Source organism: Pseudophryne corroboree, chromosome 1, assembly GCF_028390025.1.
Source record: "Pseudophryne corroboree isolate aPseCor3 chromosome 1, aPseCor3.hap2, whole genome shotgun sequence".
Classification (NCBI taxonomy): domain Eukaryota; kingdom Metazoa; phylum Chordata; class Amphibia; order Anura; family Myobatrachidae; genus Pseudophryne; species Pseudophryne corroboree.
In genome coordinates this window covers 743,003,694-743,026,732 of record NC_086444.1, presented here as the reverse complement: position 1 = coordinate 743,026,732, position 23,039 = coordinate 743,003,694, and the positions used below count along the sequence as shown (strand labels likewise).

The 23,039-nt window shown below is 48.8% G+C and overlaps 1 protein-coding gene across 2 annotated transcripts in view; it reads right to left on the bottom strand.

Moving 5' to 3' along the window:
- Nucleotides 1-23,039, bottom strand: part of ADAMTS10 (ADAM metallopeptidase with thrombospondin type 1 motif 10) — a 291,074-nt gene that overhangs the window by 35,612 nt on the left and 232,423 nt on the right. For both annotated transcript variants that reach the window (XM_063916365.1, XM_063916373.1), the window contains exons 18-19: nt 8,597-8,720; nt 8,060-8,140 (exon numbers count right to left, since the gene is read on the bottom strand). In XM_063916365.1, the coding sequence (XP_063772435.1) occupies nt 8,060-8,140; nt 8,597-8,720 (205 nt within the window). The remainder of the gene's footprint in view (nt 1-8,059; nt 8,141-8,596; nt 8,721-23,039) is intronic.

Below are 23,039 nucleotides of genomic sequence, written 5' to 3'. Positions count from 1 at the left end.
TGTGAAAACCAAAAAGGACAAAAAGAGAATCAGATCTCCTAAGGGAGGCGTTTCTCTTCACATAGATACGGAGAGCCCATACCACATCCAAAGATCGTTCTTTGGCAGACAAATCAGGAGAGATAAAGGCAGGAACCACAATCTCTTGGTTAAGGTGGAAAGATGACACCACCTTAGGTAGATAACCAGAGCGAGTTCTAGGAACAGCACAGTCACGGTGAAAAAACAGAAAGGGAGACCTACAGGATAAGGCACCCAGATCTGAAACCCGTCTAGCAGAGGCAATAGCCAGCAAAAATAAAACCTTAAGCGTAAGCCATTTAAGATTCAAGAGGTTTAAACTGAGACTCTTGTAGGGTGTCCAGAGCAACCTACAAATCCCAAGGAGCCACAGGAGGAACACAGGGAGGCTGACGGCGGAGCAGAGCCATCATAACCGCCATGACCTTGGTGAAGATTAGCGGAGCCGTGGTCAGTCCAAAAGGCAAGGCCTGGAATTGATAATAGAGATTGCCAATAGCAAACTGCAGGTATTGCTGATGCGATATGGCAATAGGTATATGTAGATAAGCATCCCATATGTCCAGGGATACCATAAAGTCCATGACCTCCAAGGCCAGAACAATAGAGCGAAGAGTTTCCATACGGAACTTGAAAACCTTCACAAACTTGTTCAGAGACTTGAGGTTGAGAATGTGCCGGGAGGAACCCTTCGGTTTCTGAACTAGGAACAGCATTGAATAGTACCCTTTGCCTCTCTGAGCCAGAGGCACCAGCTCTGTCCAGGAGGGATTGTACCACCAAATGGAGAGTTTTTACTTTTACCAGATCAGAAGGGATATTTGTCAAGTAAAACTGGCGAGGGGGACGCTTCTCGAAAGAGATGGCGTATCCGTGACGACTTCCCTTACCCAGATGTCTGAAGTGGTCTGTAACCATACCTGAGCAAACCGTGAGGCCTGCCCCATCATGCAGCAGGCTTCTGGTTTGGAAGCAGGCAGACGGGCAGCCCAGGAACATTTAGGTTTGGGCTTAGAGGTTTTGGAAGCACGAGCCTGTTTCGGGTACGCCTGACTCTTTGCTTGACTGGAGGTCAATAGGATCGAAAGGTGGTACTCTTAGCCTTCTGAACCGAAGGATTAGTACTCGGCAGACATGCAGTTTTAGCAGACGCTAAGTCAGCAACAATCTTGTTCAGATCTTCCCCAAACAGGATTTTTCCTGTAAAAGGGATAACCTCCAAGGTCTTCTTAGAGTCCAGATCCACAGACCAGGACCGCAACCACAGAATCCAGTGGGCCAAAATGGACGTAGTAGACACTTTGGCCGCCAGGACACAGGCATCAGAGGCCGCTTCCTGTATATAATGAGAGGCTGTGATAATATATGAAATACACTGTCTGTCATTATCAGAAAAATTAGAAGGTAGCTCTGCTTTAACTTCTTGAACCCAGGCTTCAGTAGCCTTCGCAGCCCAAGAGACCGCTATAGTGGGTCTATGCACAGAACCTGCAAGAGTGTAAATAGACTTCAAGCAACCCTCCACACGCTTATCCGTCGGTTCCTTCAGAGAAGTGACAGTAGTGACAGAGTATAGGACACCACCAGACGTGCGACATGTGAGTCCACCGGCGGCGGTGTTTCCCAAGTTTTACTTAACTCTGCAGCGAGGGGATAACGAGCTAGCATCTTCTGAGACAGGGAGAATTTCCTTCCTGGATACTCCCAGGATTCCTGACGTATGTCAACTAAATGGTCAGAATGGGGCAAAACTAATTTAGTGACCTTCTGATGTTTGAACTTATCAGGTTTCTTAGATATATTTGGAGGTTCAGATTCATCACCAATCTGAAGAGTCAGTTTGATAGCCTCCAAGAGGTCAGGAACATCCACCTGTGTAATAGATTCCCCATCAGAAGCAGCTGCATCAGTGTCTGAGGGATTAGTGTATACACCATCTTCATCAGATGAAGTATCTGTAACATGCATGGATTGTGAGGAAGTAATGGCCCGCTTAGCTGACCCTTTGGTCCTAGGAGGGCGAGGGTTAGGTTTTTGTTTAGCCAAAGACTGATTTAATTGCTGTAACTGAGTTGACAGATTATCTGCCCATGGCGGATTAACTGCAGGGACAATATGTGGCTGTAATGGCACGGGAGGTCCCACAGGGGGCGTAAGTCTCGTTACTAGTGTAGTCAGCAAATTAGAAAAAGCAGGCCAGGGTGGGTCTTGGTGTGCCACCGGCGCTGCAGGCTGACTGAGGGGTACTGAACCCCTGGTACCTGGACCCTCAGCTGGAATATTTTCCTTAGGTGCATCGGCAGCGTCAGCACTGCATGACCCAGGATCAGCCACGGATCTCCCGCCCTGTGTATCAGTCATTATGTGTGAATGTAGCCTTAGGGCGTAACAGTACAATATACCCAGACACAGTACCTGACAAAAAAAAACCTATGTAGTGTGACTGCAAATGCAGAGCACAAACAGTGGATTTAAGTGGTATATGGTGACTGAAATACACAGAGAAAAATACCAAGGTAGTATATCCTGTGAAACACTCTATACTCTATCTATCTATCTATCTATCTATCTATCTATCTATCTATCTATCTATCTATATATATAGGACCCTGATGCACTTAGCCCCCCTCAGGGTATAGAATATAGGGATAGCAATATGTGTGAGATACACGGAATAGGAACCACACAGCAGCTATTGGCAACCACAGTCACATGTACAATGCAGAAATTATTACAAACAACAATAAAACTGCACTGGACAAGCAATACTAAGCAAAGCTATATATATATATATATATATATATACAGATATAACAATGCACAGTAAATACTGGATGTATATCACAGGATACTTGTACTAGATATCCCTGTAGTAATACTCTTTTTCTTAACTAACACTGTCTAAATGACATGTAGAATACTTACATGTCCTGTAAATGCGCTGATGAGGCAGGCAGCTTTACAGAGGAGACAATGCCCAGCAGTCCCAGAATCAGCGCAGCTCTGTGTAATGGCGCCCAAACACTGACAGGGAGTGAGGGAGTAAGAGAGATGCAGCTCCAGAGCGGGAACATTTGCAGTAAATGGCGCCTGGGGCTGGGGAGGGGCTACAGGTCAGAGCCTTATCCCCTCTGCTGGACTTCACCACCGGGTACTGCAAGGCCTATATCAAACGGATTTTAGTAAATCTGACCTGTGCCCCTTGCCCTGGTGGATATAGTGGGGTCCCTGCACGGCCACAGTGTCCACGCCAGTGACGCAGTCTGTCTCCGGATACCGCGCCGGATCGCAATTTCAGCGGGTCACGCCTGGGGGACCCTCTTGCCTCATCCCTGAACTTGCGGCCACGCGATCCCGGAGAGCAGTGGTGGGTGTGTGCCTGATGAAGCCGGAGCGCCTCCGCTGTAAGTTCCCGGCAACCAGGGCACGCAGTATACAGCGCCGCAGGGGGAGGTGAGGGAGCCGCAGCATGATATGTCAGACTGACATATAGCGCTTTTAAGTGCCTGTACTGCGGCCCTTGAAGTCTTCTTTCTTCAGAAAAGCTCTTTCCAGGGCTGCCTAGCTCAGCCCTCCCTGTTAGCTGCCTGCACTGCAGGCACCAACTTACAAACTGAGCTCCAGTGCCTGGAGGCGGGCTTATAGATGAGGAGGTGGAAGACATCCTGGGAACAGTCAAAGCTTTAGCCTGTTGGTTCCTCGGATCAAGATCCAGCTCAACACCCTTATGTTATTCCCTGTGGAATACCAGTGTATCCCGCTGCAGAAATAAATATATATATATATATATATATATATATATATATATACATACATCCATACTAGGCAGGGCGGAAGTCCCGGAGGCAATGGAGTCTGTTGCCGCCGGGCTCCAGCCCTGAATGGGACACCGCACCTGGATTCTTCACTGTCCTCCGTCGTCCATACAGTGTCCCCAGGCATCAAAGACACCTGCCTACGGCCCGCTGCCAGGTCATAGGCAGGACATTTCCGGTGGAGCCGTGATGTCTGCAGTCAGACAGAAGCTGTCTAATCACCGCGCTGATATAGACTGCTGAGCTCTGGCTCCAGGGGTTTACACGAGGGGCAAAGAGAAGCACCCAAAAGTTGAAAAAACAATGTCTAAAGTTAAGTATGAGAGATGTGGTCTGCCTGCTACAGTATCAGGAAGGAAAAGTGGGCATTCCAGTGCTACAGTTAGCAGAAGGCAAGAGGGTACAGATTAAAGACAGGGTGCAGGGGAGGGAGTGCAGATGAAAGCCATGATTCAGGAAATGAGGTACATAAAAAAGCCAGGGTGCAGGGACTGGGGTACATTAAAAAGCCAGGATGCAAGGAATGTGGTGCAGATAAAAGACAGGGTGCAGGGACTGGGGTGCAGATAAAAGACAGGGTGCAGGGACTGGGGTGCAGATAAAAGACAGGGTGCAGGGACTGGGGTGCAGATAAAAGACAGGGTGTAGGGACTGGGGTGCAGATAAAGACAGAGTGCAGGGACTGGGGTGCAGATAAAAGACAGGGTGCAGGGACTGGGGTGCAGATAAAAGACAGGGTGCAGGGACTGGGGTGCAGATAAAAGACAGGGTGCAGGGACTGGGGTGCAGATAAAAGACAGGGTGCAGGGACTGGGGTGCAGATAAAAGACAGGGTGCAGGGACTGGGGTGCAGATAAAAGACAGGGTGTAGGGACTGGGGTGCAGATAAAAGACAGAGTGCAGGGACTGGGGTGCAGATAAAAGACAGGGTGCAGGGACTGGGGTGCAGATAAAAGACAGGGTGCAGGGACTGGGGTGCAGATAAAAGACAGGGTACAGGGACTGGGGTGCAGATAAAAGACAAGGTGCAGGGACTGGGGTGCAGATAAAAGACAGGGTGCAGGGACTGGGGTGCAGATAAAAGACAGGGTGCAAGGAATGTGGTGAAGATAAAAGACAGGGTGCAGGGACTGGGGTGCAGATAAAAGACAGGGTGTAGGGACTGGGGTGCAGATAAAAGACAGAGTGCAGGGACTGGGGTGCAGATAAAAGACAGGGTGCAGGGACTGGGGTGCAGATAAAAGACAGGGTGCAGGGACTGGGGTGCAGATAAAAGACAGGGTGCAGGGACTGGGGTGCAGATAAAAGACAGGATGCAAGGAATCGGATGCAGATAAAAGACAGAGTGCAGGGAATGGGGTGCAGATAAAAGCCAGGATGTAGGGAACGGGGTGTCCACTACAATCAGTGGAGGTAGGGGGGAGGCACTGATATACAGCCCATTGGGGTTGGGGAACATTGATATATAATCAGCACACTAACTGAGCAATGTAATAATGGGTATTATAGGGGGGCGGAATCCCGACCAGGTCAGCATCACGACCCATGAATACAGGGATCCCGAGGGCAAGTATAGCCGGGGTGGTTAGGGTTTGGCTGGGGGGGAGGGAGGTGAAGGTGGTCTTTTGGTTTAGGCGCCACCCAGGGAGGTCAGGGTTAGGCTGCTTTACAGGATGGTTAGGGGATAGGGGCGGGGTATAATACTTGCCTCTCTCCTGTTGGGATCGGGACTATCAGGATACCGGCATCAGTATTGTGACCGCCAGCATCCCGTCCATCGGGATCACACAACAAGTGCACTGTTAGTGTGCCTTGAGGACTGAGGTTGGGAATGATTGCTTTATGTATTAGTTGTTTTTTAAATTAGTTTTTTGTTTCTGTGGTGGGAGGGTGTTCTTTGTAAGATTTTCCTTCAGCTGAAGTATGTCAAGAAAAGGTATTCAATGTATCAGGGTGGGGGGCCCCAAACTAGTATCCTGCCTAGGGCCACGTGAGGCCTTAATCTGGCTCTGTGTCCATGTCCTTTCTGCTTTAATACAAGAACCACCAAGCGGAGCACTGATCAGCATAGTGCGGCGCTTCCGCTCTGTGGCCTAGACTCTGTGCTGTGGTCGTGGACGTTCAGTTACATCAGAATCCTGGCTGTACTTGACTGAGGAGCCAGTTGGGAGACAGCGTGCAGAGAGGAGGGTGATGCGCGTTCACCGTCTGTGGAGGACGGGAGTCGGGAGAGCAGCAGGCACAGCAGTGGGCACTGGCAGGCAATGGTATGACCCAAAAAAGACGGGGGGCATGGCTCACACAGGGGCCAGGGGAAGGGGGTACATGGCTCTCACAGGGGGAAGGAATGGGACATGGCTCACACAGGGGCAAAGGGAAGGGGGGGCAGGGCGGCCCCTAATTATAATAAAAGAAGAGACACACCAAACAGCCACGTGGCGTGTGCCCCAGCCTAAGACTTAGGGTGCCTACACAAGGTGCGATGCAGGCACGGCCGATATTGACACACCGGATGCATGAACCTCTGATATAGTCAATATCGGCTGTGCCTGCACACTATTTTTCCTTGCAATGCCAATCCCCCGGGACCACGCATTGGCATCGCAAGGTGTTTACACACGGTGTATTTTTTCTACTGATATGGACTATATAATATATAATCCTAGAGTAACATCATGAGAAGGATTAGGATATTGTATCTGTTTACTGTAATCAAGACTCAAAATTAGAGATGTGCGGGTTCGAATTTACCCGGATTTATTTGGATCTCAAGACATCATCTTATTCGTTATTAAGCTGTCATGTGTTTTGGATAGCCAATAAGAAAAATCTGCATAAATCTGAACTTGATTCATTTAGCATTAAGAACCAAGTAAATCCTAACCCGCAAAATAATGCAAGGTATGTAATATACAGCACTGTAAAGTACTGCGCAAACTTCATGTTGCATGTGTATGCTGGTTTTATAACTCAAAAATATATCTCTACACTAAGCTGTTGACTAGGGGTGCACAGCTGTTTTTTTTCTCAGTGATTATCTTAAACATAACAAATAGAGTTTGCTCTGTAATTAAAAAGTACTACTGGGTATAATAGTATCTGGGCATAAGCATCCATACAGTGAGTGTGGATAGTTACATGATTGGATAGTAAGCAATGTCCCTTCCCTGTTACACATTTGGCCTCCCTCGCTAGCCACACATTCCCCTTGTGGCAACACATTACTATGTGCATTACTTACCCACCATCCCAGACAGCAAGACTACTGTAGTACAGAGACAGTAATGTTCATCTCCCCAGTAATACTGTCTGGCAGCTGTAATTGGAAACTTACCAATGTACAGGCCAGTTCTGGGCCCAACTGGGCACATGTAGCCCAGGGATAACTTGCACACATCAGCTAAATGGCCAGTGGTGTATCTATAATGGATCCAGGATATGCAGTGCATACAGGCCTATTGGCCCAAAATGGAGGCCTGGTAAACCCTGCATGCAAGGGATTCGCCACTGCGCCTGAACCACCATAGCTCATATACTTGCTTCCAGCACCAGCGGCATAACAGGAAAACCTTGTGGCTGCTCCCTAAGCGCATGTTGTCAAGATGTCACACAGAAAGGGCGGGGCCTCCAGTACTGGGAAGTTCATCGCTACCTGTTGTGTCCTGCGGATGCTCAGAGCAGCTGCACAGACTGCAAGGGTGCCTGCCTCAAGGACGCTACAGGTATCACTGAAGCAGCGATACTGGCTGCAGGGTGCTCTTCCAGGCACTCTGTTAGCCAGAAACAAGGGTCATGTGGAAGCGTCAGTGCCACCTCCAGAGCCCAGTGTTCTGTGCGATGGTACCACTTGCACACCCTGAGTTACAGCCCTGGCTGGAGCTACCATCTTTCTGGCGATGTCTTTGGAAATATGGCATGAGCACAATAGTAAGAACTCTGGCACTGTGATAGAGTGTTTTGTACTGCACATGCACCATCTTTTCAAGCACATAACAAGAAAGGTCTGGGTGAATTAGGTCCATCTGTTAAAATGGTCCTGAAGTGCACTTAATAAATGGGAAGATTGCCTATCTCTGGTGATAACACTCATTTTCAGCAGTTTAAGGCTATTCTAAACTATATGGATCTGAATGCTAGTTTATTCCAGGGCTAGCTGTGCCAAGTTAATACTATAACAGTTTGTCTAAATTACTCTAACAGTGTATAGATATGATTCTACTCACCCAGGTAGTTTTGTGATACATTGAGCTGGCGGATGTCAATATGGACAGAGCCTTTTGGAATCCAGACTACCTCCTCATATCCTTGAGAAATGGGGGAGGAAGAAAGGGGGAATAAGCTGTAAGAGAGATGTTGGACATAACACTCAATCATATAAACTCAACACCACATTCACACACTGTTTTCCACACTCGTACATACAACAAATACAAATATATAAAAATGTGATATTGTATATAGTAGGTCCACTGTACACCTAATCCACGGAAGGCAGGGCTATGTTACTCATATGATCACTGCATTGTAAGGTGCCCAAACAAGCTGTAATTTGGATGATCAATTTAGTTGTGTTAGATATCTGATAAGAATCGTCCAAATATAAAATGGAAAATGTGATTGGGCATTAATCTTTCTCCATATAATCTGATTTTTAGAATGAGTGCCAAATAACTTCTGGACCTATCTAATATATTACCCAGGGCCTCATATATGAGCAATTTACTGTTTGTCAGCCTGTACAATTGCATATAATCTCTCACCTGTCCCATACAATGATTGGTTGAAGATTCCCTCGATTGTCTCACAGGTATTTCCATCACCAGCACACACGCGACATTTGTCTTCCTTGGCATCAGATCCCAAAATCCGATCACATCCCACATGCTAATGTTAAAGAAATCAAGTCAGCTCTACATTAGATTACAAAGGAGAAGGATTTTGCAGTGTTACCTGATATTTTTAGAATACTGTATGTGGTATAGAATAAAGTTTCATCATGTGCAGTGTCTTCCTCTTATTACCTACCATAAATGTACAGTCTGTGGGGGAATCCAACTGTCCCCGCTAAGTTTACAGGTGAAAAAACACAGGTATTATTGTGATTTTTGCCTGATGTTTCGCATTGGGCTACTCAATTTTTTTTTTTCTCAAAAAGTTTTCCTCTTTTCTCGCAAAAGCACATAGGATCCAGGATAAGTTCACGGACCAATATGTTTTTGTGGGTGCAGCGAAAAAAACTGGGCTGTTATCGAGGATTTTTGTTCGACTACCCCTAAATCCCCAATGACTGGTCGGGGACAACTGAAAAGCCCCATAATAAACCGCAACCAATTGACTTTCCCCCATGTTATAACTTTTATAGATCTCTTCTTTTACGAGAAAGTAATGCAGTTGGTGTAGGTTTACAATATGTGCACTAAACCTTGTTGATATAGATAAATTGTGAGGAATTACTGAGTTATAGAAATGTAGATGAACATAACCACAATTTGTTGTTACTGGTTTAGCTTAAACAGAAAAGGGCATAGATGCATTGTGGATAGTCTTTAGTAATATTAACTATTTAATGACTTTATTTTTTATGTTTTTCTTGTAAAGGTTGCACAGGGCTATAAACCATCTATTGTGCATTGTAAAATTATAGGAGACTGATAGTACCCCGCTATGTTCAGCTAATAGAGATAATTTAAATTGAAATTAACAATAGGAGGCAGATTCAATACTCATCAATGAGCAATTCAATTGACTGCAGTGTCCCTTCATGTTAATCCTCAGACTGTGCACTTACTATAACTCAGATTTTTCAGAAGCTGCAAAATAAAATCTTTGTTAAAAACCCCTCCTGGGCCTAAGGCACAGGGTAATCCATTGATTTTTGTTCTTAACACAGAATCTCAGGGTTAACGCGTGTTATCTGCGGGTATACCCCACTGAGAAATTGTTAGGGTCTCCTGCTCTGTGCTGCCACGTCGTCATGGCAACCGGGAGACAAGTGCTAGCGGAGTAACCTGAGCGTAGCTGATACTCCGGTTCGGGTCTTTTGCTGTGCAGTGGTTACAGGCTCTGTGCACGGCAGGGGATCCGGTGCTGGTTTTTGTGCTCACAGTCTGTGAGGTCTGAGTGGGGCGTGGACAGCACCTGCTATATAAACCCTCTTCTCAGGTTAGGCAGATGCTGCTGAATCTTTGTTGGTTAGTCAGTTCCTGAAAGCTAGCTAGTACTGTGTAAACTTTGTATTTGTTTATTGCTTACTGCAAATAGGCCTTGGGATTTGGTATTACACTCTGCCAATCCAGACCTAGCAGTAAGACTGGAGTCAGTCGTTTAACCTGCTGGGGTTCTTTTGCTACTCTTTGAACCTAGCAAGTTTGCGGCTGTATTCTCAGACTTGCCTGCCAAAATCCTTTCTCACTGTGCAAGGTGTTCAGGTGTCAGTTTAGTGGCAGTAAGCTGAACCAGGGCACTGCAAGTGAGGACTAGGATTGTGGAGACTCTCCTTGTGTCTATTATTCCATCTCTGACCAAGGAGTTTACTGCCACACCCGTTGGTAACCCTTTAGGGTTTTGCTGTTGCCCTTAGCAACAGCATTTCGGGTTCTCTACGTATTAAATCACTACATCTCGCTTCTTTCCATCTGAGCATTCCTAATACTAGGGAGACACCCAGTTTCTTAGCCTTTGGGCTTCTCTGTTCACTTTGTGTTTATTTTGTTACCCTATCACCTTCTGTGTATGTAATGTCATATTCCCCAGTCTGTCTGTGAATTCATTTGTTTTGCATCCCTCACCGTTCAGACACCAGTACATTCCTGCTGGCACTGGTGTGCATAACATATTCAGCAGCCTAATACTCCTGTTGAAATTTTGTGGGAATATGGAGCATACCCCTCAAAATACTTTGCAACAGGTGGTCGATCAGGTGCAGGTCCTGACTCGACAATTTAATGATTTGTCCATTAAAATGCACACCTCGCAGGCCGCTGGCGGAGCTCCCGCAGCAGCAGTACCTTCAGGGGTTAAGGAGCCGAAAGTAAATCTCCCGGATCGTTTTTCTGGAGATCGCTCGCAGTTCTTTTGTTTCAAGGAGAGCTGCAAGCTATATTTCCAGCTTAGGCCTCAGTCTTCTGGGTCGGAGATTCAGCGGGTGGGCATAGTGATTTCCTTGCTACAAGGAGACCCACAGGTCTGGGCATATGGGTTGCAGCCTGACTGTCCGTCGCTTAAAAGTGTTGATGCTTTTTTTATGGCACTGGGCATGTTGTATGATGACCCTGACAAGACGGCCTCAGCCGAGGCTCAGATTTCGATCCTTAAGCAAGGGCGAAGGCCAGTTGAGGTTTATTGTACGGAGTTTCGGAGGTTGGCCCATGATACCCAGTGGAATGACCCAGCCCTGAGACACCAGTACCGAAGAGGTCTTTCTAATCAGTTAAAAGACCAACTGGTACAATATCCCTTGCCTGATAGCTTGGATCAGCTCATGCAGTTATCCATTCGGGTGGATAGACGGCTGAGAGAGCGCAGGCTTGAAAGGGAGACCGAGGTTTCCTTCTTTCCCAAGGGAACCTCAGACTCTGAGGAATTTTCCGAGGAGCCTATGCAGATTGGGGCTACCCGCCTCTCCTCGCGTGAGAAGACGCGGAGGAGACAGCAGGGGTTTTGTTTGTACTGTGGGAATAAAGGTCATGTGGTAGTATCATGCCCAGAAAAGCCGGAAAACTTCAGGGCCTGAGGGTGATGGGAAATATCCTGTCAGGCCAGAAGTCGGAATTTCCCAAGAAGACTTTTATCATTCCGGTGACCTTGAAGATCCTCGGTCAAACTGTCAAGACTGAGGCCTTTGTGGACAGTGGGGCCGACGGGGTTTTTATGGACCGCCAATTCGCCCTGAAACACTCTGTTCCCTTAGTACCCTTGGCATCGGAAATTGAGATTTGTGGGTTAAACGGGGAACCATTATCCCAGGGTAAAATTACCTCTTGCACTAGCCAGATTTCTTTGTTTATTGGAGCCACACACTCTGAAAAATTGTCCTTTTATGTGACTGTCTGTACTTTTGCCCCATTGGTGTTGGGGTTACCCTGGTTAAGGGCCCACAATCCTCAATTTGACTGGGTCTCTGGGGAGATTCTTAGTTGGGGTACTGATTGTTTCAGGAGTTGCTTGAGCCTTCCAGTCAGGCTTTCGCAGCTAAGTTTGCCAGGATTGCCAGGATGTTATGCAGATTTTGCGGACGTGTTCTCCAAAAGAGTTGCAGAGGTACTACCTCCCCATCGCCCCTATGACTGTGCCATTGATTTGTTGCCGAATGCTAAGCTTCCCAAGAGCAGGTTGTACTCCCTGTCACGTCCTGAGACCCAGGCTATGGCAGAGTACATTCAGGAGAACTTGGCTAAGGGATTTATTAGACCTTCACAGTCTCCAGTTGGGTCGGGGTTCTTCTTCGTGGGTAAAAAGGACGGTTCGTTGCAACCCTGCATCGACTTCAGGGAATTGAACCGTATCACGATTAAAAACTCATACCCACTGCCTCTCATTTCGGTCTTGTTTGACCAGCTTCGTACTGCCACCATTTTTTCTAAGATTGACCTACGCGGTGCGTACAATCTAATCCGAATAAGAGAGGGGGATGAATGGAAGACTGCCTTTAATACCCACTCAGGGCATTATGAATATTTGGTGATTCCTTTTGGGCTCTGTAATGCCCCGGCAGTCTTCCAGGACTTCATGAACGATGTGCTCAGGGAATATTTGGATAGATTCTTAGTTGTATACTTAGATGACATCCTAATCTTCTCCCATTCCCTGGAGGAACATCGGAAGCATGTACGCTTAGTCCTCCAGAAACTCAGAGACCACCGGCTTGGGGCGAAGCTGGAGAAGTGCGAATTTGAAGTTCAGCAAATCGCATTTCTAGGATATATTATCTCCCCAGAAGGTTTCCAAATGGAGGGTTCCAAGTTACAGGCAGTCCTGGATTGGGTGCAGCCCACTAGTTTGAAGGCGCTTCAGCGTTTTCTGGGCTTTGCAAATTTTTATAGACGATTTATCGCTGGATTTTCGTCTATAGTGGCGCCCTTGGTGGCACTCACTAAGAAAGGGGCGGATGTTGCTCACTGGTCTTGTGAGGCCAAAGCGGCTTTTGCCCGTCTCAAAAGGGCATTTGTCTCGGCCAAGGTGCTGCGACACCCAGATCCAGAGCGTCCTTTTGTGGTGGAGGTGGATGCCTCTGAGATGGGTATTGGGGCAGTGCTCTCTCAGATGGGGGTGTCTGATAATCGCCTTCATCCCTGTGCTTACTTTTCCCGTAAATTTTCGCCTGCCGAGATGAATTATGACGTGGGTAACCAGGAATTGTTGGCTATTAAGGATGCACTCGAGGAGTGGAGACACTGGCTTGAGGGGGCTAAGTTTGTGGTCTCAATTCTCACCGACCATAAGAATTTGGCATATTTAGAGTCAGCGAAGCGCCTCAATGCCAGGCAGGCACAATGGGCTTTGTTTTTTGCTCGCTTTAATTTTTTGATAACATATCGCCCTGGGTCAAAAAACATCAAGGCTGATGCGCTCTCGCGGAGTTTTGCTCCAATCCAGGAGACCACCGAGGAGCCATTGCCCATTGTGTCCCCATCATGTATTAAAGTGGGCATTACCCAGGACCTCTTGTCATTAGTCCTTAGAGCACAGGAGCAGGCTCCTCCAGACCTTCCGGTAGGTCTTTTGTTTGTGCCTCCTAGGTTAAGACAGCGAGTGTTCCTAGAATTCCATGCCAAGAAGTCGGCAGGTCACCCGGGTATTGCCAGAACTCGGGAGTTGCTATCTAGGGCGGTGTGGTGGCCCTCGGTGGCTAGGGATGTGGATCAGTGGGTTCGGGCATGTGACATCTGTGCCCGAAATAAGACTCCTAGAGGGGTTCCAGTTGGCCCATTACATCCACTCTCTATTCCATCTAAGCCATGGACCCACATTTCAATGGATTTTGTGGTGGACTTGCCCAAATCCTCGGGGATGACAGCCATCTGGGTTGTCGTTGACAGGTTTTCGAAGATGGCGCACTTCGTTCCATTGGTTGGGCTGCCATTGGCCAGACGCCTGTCTGAATTATTTATGCTGCATGTTGTGCGCCTCCTCGGGTTGCCACTTGATGTGGTCTCTGACCGCGGATCCCAGTTTGTGGCCAAATTCTGGAGGGCATTTTGTTCTGATCTCCAGATTTCTGTCAGCTTGTCGTCAGGCTACCATCCACAGTCTAATGGGCAGACTGAAAGGGTGAACCAGTCCTTGGAGCAGTTCCTCAGGTGTTATGTCTCCAAGTGTCAGACTGACTGGGTGGCTCATCTGTCCATGGCGGAGTTTGCCTATAACAACGCGGCTCACTCTGCTACAGGGATCTCTCCCTTCCTTTGTGTGTATGGGCATCATCCTAAGTCCAATTCTTTTGACCCCCTGGACTCCACGCCTGGTGGTTCCTCTGTGGTTTCGGTCCTTAGAGGTATTTGGAGGAAAGTGAAGAAAGCCCTTGTGTCTGTGTCATTAGTGACCAAAAGGGTTTTTGATAAGCGGAAAAGACCCTGCAGCTTCAAATTAGGAGACTTTGTCTGGTTGTCTACCAAGAATTTGAAGTTGAGACAGCCATCTCATAAGTTAGGCCCCCGGTTCATCGGTCCTTATAAGATCACTAGGGTTATCAATCCGGTGGCATTTCAGTTAGATCTACCCCGTTCTTTGGGTATCAATAAAACATTTCATTGTTCCCTTTTAAAACGGGCGATTAGTAATCCTTCTTCCAGTGGAAGACCTTCCCCTCTTCTGATACGTGGCCAGAGGGAGTTTGTTGTTGAAAGGATTCTTGACTCCGAGATGGTTCGGGGTCGGGTGTCATTTTTGGTGCACTGGAAGGGGTAAGGCCCGGAGGAGCGGTCGTGGGTGCGCAGTTGTGATCTTCATGCCCCCAGACTGTTACGCTCTTTCTTCTCGCAGTTCCCCGATAAACCCAGTGGTAGGGGTTCTTTGACCCCTCGTCAGAGGGGGGGTACTGTTAGGGTCTCCTGCTCTGTGCTGCCACGTCGTCATGGCAACCGGGAGACAAGTGCTAGCGGAGTAACCTGAGCGTAGCTGATACTCCGGTTCGGGTCTTTTGCTGTGCAGTGGTTACAGGCTCTGTGCACGGCAGGGGATCCGGTGCTGGTTTTTGTGCTCACAGTCTGTGAGGTCTGAGTGGGGCGTGGACAGCACCTGCTATATAAACCCTCTTCTTAGGTTAGGCAGATGCTGCTGAATCTTTGTTGGTTAGTCAGTTCCTGAAAGCTAGCTAGTACTGTGTAAACTTTGTATTTGTTTATTGCTTACTGCAAATAGGCCTTGGGATTTGGTATTACACTCTGCCAATCCAGACCTAGCAGTAAGACTGGAGTCAGTCGTTTAACCTGCTGGGGTTCTTTTGCTACTCTGTGAACCTAGCAAGTTTGCGGCTGTATTCTCAGACTTGCCTGCCAAAATCCTTTCTCACTGTGCAAGGTGTTCAGGTGTCAGTTTAGTGGCAGTAAGCTGAACCAGTGCACTGCAAGTGAGGACTAGGATTGTGGAGACTCTCCTTGTGTCTATTATTCCATCTCTGACCAAGGAGTTTACTGCCACACCCGTTGGTAACTATTAAGGGTTTTGCTGTTGCCCTTAGCAACAGCATTTCGGGTTCTCTACGTATTAAATCACTACATCTCGCTTCTTTCCATCTGAGCATTCCTAATACTAGGGAGACACCCAGTTTCTTAGCCTTTAGGCTTCTCTGTTCACTTTGTGTTTATTTTGTTACCCTATCACCTTCTGTGTATGTAATGTCATATTCCCCAGTCTGTCTGTGAATTCATTTGTTTTGCATCCCTCACCGTTCAGACACCAGTACATTCCTGCTGGCACTGGTGTGCATAACAGAAATTTACTAAAGACTGAATAACTTGGAGCTTTACTGCGGGTAAGATTAAGTGAGGGCTGCATAGGCACAAAACTATATAACAGTCTTTGGTTTTGTGATTGGTTAAAAAATAGAACTATTGCTAGGTAGATTAGCTCCCCTTGAGGGGTTTGGTTGTGGTGTTAGTTTAGCCTATCAAAAGTAGTTTGGGGAGGTAACGTGAGAGGGGTATTTATAGACAGTTTGAGCAGCAGCACTTCCTTTTGAGTGCCTGGAAAGTGTATAAGTGGTCACTTCTTGTCTGTCCTTTTTCTCTTATCCTCATCTGCATTGAACCTTTAGCTATTCCTGTTTCTTTTGGTTCCTTTATCTGTCTTTCCTGTGCCTCATCTTTGTTCTATTTGTGCTATGATGCAATGGCCGAGGAGCTCTGCTCCACCCCACCCCCCCACCCCCCGCTTGCTGACTGAAGCGGCCCACCTGTTGACCTCTGCCGGCGGCCGGGGGACTGGATTGCGGTCTCCTACCGCGGCTAACCCGTCGGCGGTTGGTCCACCACCTGCTGCTCCAGCTGCTGCTGCGGGTATCTGCTCTCCCGCCCGGTCCCCGTGCGTCTCCCCACTGCATCCTGCTTCTGGCGGGGCAGCTCTGGTTGACGGCAGCGCAACTTGGCGCCCTACAGTGGGGCGCATGGTGTCAGAAGACCCGGCGTGTGGTGGGCGCGTACATGCTGTAGCTGCACACACAACGGTGGCCGGAGTCCCAGCGCCCACATCCTTAACAGGCTTGTGAACCCCTGCCACACCGGATGTCAGCGCGGCATCTGCCGTGGCGGCTGGTGGGGTATGTTGTATGTTGGTGCTACTGGGGCATGTACTACTCCTACTGGGGTCCCCAACAGCGGTTGCAGCGGGCTCGCTGCCAGTAATATGTAGGCGGACATGTTGTGTGCAGATGCTGGTTGCCATGCTGCCAGTTTCCTCCCTGGCCACATGGTAGGTGGTGCAGCAGCGCTACCTGCTGGACATACCAGCGTTATGCGTTTTGTTTCAATCAATCAATCAGTGGTATCCTCTAACGTGGGGATACCTGTACAACCCCCTCTGGTACCCAACCCTGGGTTGGTCTATCAGAATGTTTTGTCTACAGGGATGCCTGCCTCCCAGGCTTTACCTGTCATTAGCATGACACGACAGATGGGTTTCTCTGGTTCCATGCCACCGGCCATTTCTCCCTTTTTGCCGGCCATGTTCCCACCTGCTCAATGACTACATGGTCATTTAATACATCACAGGCGTCAGGGCAGTCCACGTATTATGCGGGTTCACCACAATTTGGCATTTCCCCTTTTGTCATACAGCAGCCCCCCCTTTTTACCAGCAAACCTATACCCCCCTTACACTGCAGGGGGGTCCATATCAAGCGGGGTGGCTGGCTGCTGGTTTTGGTCACAGTCCGTGGGCGGCAGCATACAATGTGGCTAGTGGCGCTTCCCATACTCCCGCAGTCACCCCCTCTAGTGCCACTCCCCCAGCCCCTGCCATGCATATATTGCCCCATCCTGTTTTGCATGCTGGATTGCAAGCGTTGGAGGGCGTCCAAGATGGCGCAGTTGCGTAGCATCAGGTATTAAACCCTATCTCTCCTGAAGTGACAGGGAGTGAGGGTCCAGTTTCTCGTGAGTCGCTTCAAGTGGAAGGTGGAGATCGTTTGGCAGGAACGGATATTGCTTCCTCAGCTTCGGAGGTCTCGGGATCGGATGCAGTGTTGGCTTTGCCTGCAAGTTCTGGACTGGGAAGTATGGCAACTGGTTTGGCGACTGTGTCGACTCTGGATCCACCGGCTGGCCATTCGGCTGATGGTGAGAATGACGTTTCTGATTTGTCCTCTGTTGCTTCTTCCTCTAAGTCCTCTGCTAGCAGCAGCCAGTCAGGTTCCCCTAAGCGCCCGCGCAAGATGGCAAAGTTAGTGGCTAAGAAAGTTGCAAAAAATCTAGGTGGGACAAAGCGTTTGAGGAAAGTTGCCACTCTTCCCGAGACGCCGGGTTTTTCTGATATGGGGGGTCATTCTGAGTTGATAGCTCGCTAGCAGTTTTTATCAGCCGTGCAAACACTATGCCGCCTCCCACTGGGAGTGTATTTTAGCTTAGCAGAAGTGCGAACGAAAGGATTGCAGAGCGACTACAAAATAATTTTGTGAAGTTTCAGAGTAGCTTCAGACCTACTTAGCGCTTGCGATGACTTCAGACTGTTCAGTTCCTGTTTTGACGTCATGAACACGCCCTGCGTTCGGCCAGCCATGCCTGCGTTTTTCCTGGCACACCTGCGTTTTTCCGAACACTCCCTGAAAACGGTCAGTGGACACCCAGAAACGCCCACTTCATGTCAGTCATTCTGCGGCCACCAGTGCGACCGAAAAGCTTCTCTAGACCTTGTGTGAAACTACATCGGCCGTTGTGAAAGTACGTCGCGCGTGTGCATTGCGCCGCATGCGCATGCGCAGAAGTGCCTTTATTTGCATCATCTCTGCGCAGCGAACATTTTCAGCTAGCGATCAACTCGGAATGACCCCAATGGTACACTGCGCTAACACGGCAGTTACCAGGGGTTTGAGGAAAAGTTTGAAAGATAGGATCAGAAAAGGCAAATTTGTGGTTGTCTTAACTATAACGGCGGAGATGAAAAAGAGTTAAGATGAGGCTAGGAAGGCGGGAGTCTCCAGCGAGAATGCCTTTCGTAGTTATCACTGGTTACATTGTTTCTTGGTTTTTTTCGACCTGCTACTTAGAAAGCAGGCCTGGAGAATACAAGAATATCATCAAGTATTTATGGTCAACGAAACCCTCATCACGTATAAAGGTTATGTATGGAGGGATTACAATAACAAGTTTAGGATTAAGCACGATGGGACCAAGGTTTTGCCATTGGGTTGAAAGGACGTTGAGGTTTGGTTAGAAGTCACCAACCAGGCCAGACAGCAGGTAGAGGCCCCGGTCAAGAAGGTTTTTGCTGGTAACAAAAGGGGTACGGGCGCATTGGCTAAATGTAAATGTTTCGCTTTTAATGACTCTAAATGCGACAGGGGGCAAAATGTCATTTTCATCACTCCTATAGAATTTCTGGAGCGAACCACCCGGCCAAGGACTGTAAGTCCACTCCCGACGGCTGCCGCACTGACAACCAGTTTCATGGCTAGGCACGTTCCCGGTGTTGACAACGGTATTGCGGATGCTTTATCACATTTCAATTTCCGGAGGTTTCGGGAGTTAGCCCCGGGAGCCAAGGCTCTCAGTCTAACTTGTCCGCATTCTCTCTGGCAGATTGTAGAACAGGCCTGAGGCAGTTCGCTTTGAGATCGTTGGAACCGTCGACCTCGCAGGCCTACTCTGTAGCTTGGCGCGATTGGGATTCTTACCAGGCTACTCACTTAGTTTCTGGTAAGTCAGTAGAGGATTGCTTCCTCAATTTTGTGTGGGCCCATTGCTCGCAAGGCAGATCCAGAGCGACTATGATTAAGTTCCTTGCTGGGATTTCACGCTAGATTACTAGGGACAGTTGACCCCACAAAGTCGTTCCTCCTAGATAAGGCTTTGAGAGGGTAGGCTAGGGAGAGCCCCTTAGTAGCTGACGCATGCAGGCCTGTTCATCTGCGATTGTTGCGGCACTTGCTGTGGTAGCGGGGAGTGAGTTGGAGGCTTCTTTGTTTCGAGTGGTGTTTTCTTTTGCCTTTTTTGGCGCCTTCTGTATTAGCGAGCTGGTAGCAGTTATCAAAATTTCGGCTGACACAGATCTTCTTTTTAAGAACATGGCCTTCAAGGAAGGGATGATAATGTGTAAAATTGCCCATTCCAAGACGGATCAGCTGGGTCGGGGCAGATGGGTGTCGCTGAAAGCGTATACTGAGGCCGACTTATGCCCTGTTAGTTTGTCCGCAATTGATTTGCCCACCAGGCCCATGGAATTTTTGCTGCACTCTGACTCATTGCCTCTTACTCGCTTCAGGCTCACTGCAGTTTTTAAAAGTTTTTTAAAGCATTTGGGGCTCAATGTGGTGGACTACGGAATGCATTCCTTTAGGATATGGGCAGCTACTTGGGCTGCCACCAGCGGGCTTTCACCGTCAGCCATTCAAGAAATGGGTCGTTGGAAGTCCACTGCTTATAAGTCTTATGTTCGTCTTGATAAGTTGTGATGTTACGCCCATTGGCGTTAACCCAAAAACGTAGTTTACCCACCAGTTTTGGAATGGCTAGCGTTCCGGAACTGGGGGTGTGAAGGACTTAAAAAAAAAAAAAAATCGGGGGCGTGGCCTAACTTGCAGCCTGAGAGGACGTGCCTTCCATGAGCTCCTGCCGGCCCTGAATTTAAAGTAGATCTACCTCCGGTTTCCCCCCCTGACTCTCTTTCCCGGCGGGTGCGCATTACATCCGAGACCCGGGGAGGCTGGAGCTGAGGCCTACGTCGCGTCCCGGAGCCGGGACCTCGAGTTTGGGGCCTGCCCGGGCGCGGGCTCCGGGACCGGAGCGCGGCCGCACCGGGACCCCTGGGGACTCCCCCCTGCTTCCGAACCGGCCCATCCACTGCCCCTTACCTGCCCCAGACCATCGGGGACGGCGGCGGGGATCAGACTCCCGCTCCCTGCCCTCCGGAGCCGCGGCTGCGGCCTCCTTACTCCTGCACCCCTCACGACGGCGGCCATCTTGCTACACCCGTCCGCCAGTCAGCTGCATCCCCCCGCTCCCACGGGCGCAACCTGTTCCTCCTGAGCCCCTCTGTCATGTAAATACCCCCTCCACAGGGAAAACGAGGGGTCTGCTGCTTTTCTGAGGCCCCAGGGAGTTGAGGCCTACACCAGATCCGGGATCCGGGGCCTAAATTAGCTGCACACACCCGTCTGATTTGCCCTGCCAGTGTGGAGGCCTGTTATTAGCCACCTACCCCCCCCTTGTAGCTGTGGATGGACTGGCTTCTTCTCAGGGCTCCCCCTCATGCTCATTGACCCTGCACAGTAACGCGGGATTTTCCCTGGAGGGGAGAGTGATTGCCCAGGGAGGCACGGTCTGCCCGACCCCTGTGACGCTGTGCTGCTACCTGTTGTCTGGGTGCCTGGCTCCCCCTCTCCCTTGCTCGCTGGAGATCTGCCCAGTGGGCTCTGCTGGAGGGTGATGACCGGATACTGGGCCTCTAGTGATGCCGTTCTTCTGATGTAGTCCAGACCGTTTACACACCACCACCTTTGGCCTTTATGCTTACCTAACCTTTCGCCTTATATTCTCCGGGATCCGTGGTCTCTTCAGCGCTCTTGCCTAGCCTACGGAATTACATCTCTTTAGAATGCCTCCGAAAAAGGTTAAAGAGGTGCTGCCTCCTAGAGTATCTTTTCCATCTCAGAAAGCGGCTCCTGCCCCCTCTACTGCACGGAAGTCCCCTATGAACACTTTTGCGACAGACCCTCCCTGCAGCCCTGCTTCTGTCCCGGGTTTTGACCCGGAATCCGACGCCCCTCTCACGGTCAAAACTCTGTATCAAGCTCTATCAGCGTTTAAAACAGAGTTGACTCAAGATCTCACAGCGGCTTTCCGAGAGGTTAAGACGGAATTGCATGCTATAGGAGAACGTACCGACCACTTGGAACGGAAAGTCGAGGAATTGGTCTCGTCCCACAATGACCTCATAGCGGCCCATGATCAACAGCAGAGTGACCTTGAGGCGTTTAAACTTAAGATGGCGGATATCGAGGACAGATCTCTGCGTAATAATATCAAGATCCGAGGCATTCCCGACTCCGTGCAAAATTCTGAGCTGGAGGACTACGCCACCGCGTTATTTAGGAAGCTTTTGCCTCGGGCTGACCCCAGGGAGCTGCTTATAGACAGAATCCATAGACTACCTAAACCGCGCTCGGTTCCTCCCTCACTCCCACGAGACACGCTCATGAGAGTGCACTTCTTCACGACGAAAGAACGCATCCTGAAGGCGGCAAGAGACTCGGATTCTGACATGCTTGGTGGATTACAACTTTTTCCGGATTTCTCTGCTTTGACTTTGGCTAAAAGACAAGCGTTTATCCCTGTTACCCTGGCGCTTCGTGACCAAGAGATTACTTATCGATGGGGTTTTCCGGTAAAGCTCATCATCTCGTATGAAAATAAATCCTATACAGTTGCCTCGTTGGAAGCTGGAGTCAAGCTGCTATCGGAGTGGGATATTCCTGTCACGACGATGCCGCCTGGATCCAAGAAACAGTCAACTCTTCAATCGGAGTGGTTCGTTGCCTGAAGTCGTCACTTTGAATTTGGACTTTGAATATGGACGTTACTTTGTACCGTTCTAACGGATGGGCCTCAGCTATTCGTTTTGATGCGGTCACGTGAGTTACCCTGTTAGTAGTTATATTGCTGGAGTCCCGGCTTCGTGCTCATGGTTTAGTTCATGCGTATATGTTCTCTGTTTTCTTTACATGGTTGGTAGGCATATTTGTATCTGTATATGTCTCTTCTTTTTTTTTTCCTCATCTAGGTTCATAGGTGGTGGTGGCGTTAGGCCACATGTTCCCCCCTGTTAATGTACTACTGCATTTTTTTGCTTTCCTTGCAGTAGTTATACCGACCCGATGTACTGGGTCGTTTTGGTTTGTTATTACCCATTTTTCCCCTGTTATTCCCTCCCTCCCACCCCCCTCTCGTAACACTGTAACTAACTGTATGAGACAAAAACATTTTTTCTTGTTTGTATACCAAAATGTCTTACCACTCATGGCGTGCTTTAGACCGTCTCGATGCTCCAGGTTCTGTCCATGAACGTTAAGGGGTTAAACTCCCCTAATAAGCGAAGGTTGGTATTGGGCTATTTTGCTTGGCACAAGGCGGATGTTGTTGCGCTGCAGGAGACACACTTTTCATCTTTAGCGCCCCCTGTGTTTAAAGACCGCAGGTTCCCTATCGGTTATTTTGCAAATGGCCCTTTTAAGAGGAATGGTTTAGCTATATTGTTTAAAAACTCCGTCTCCTTCACTTTACACTCCCAGGTTGCCGATAAAAATGGCCGCTATCTTATCTTGACTGGCCTTTTAGATGACAAACCAGTTACCCTGGTTTCAGCTTATGCCCCTAACTCAAATCAAGTGGCTTTTTTACGTAAACTATGTTTAGTTATCCAGAGGAACCGTACAGGCTCGCTCCTCCTCATGGGGGACTTTAATTTGGTCCTTGACCCCAGGTTGGACAGGTCTCCCAGGCCCTTTTCTCCCCCTTTAGCCTCCTCGAACGCCCCATGCTTAGCCTTCCGCAATCT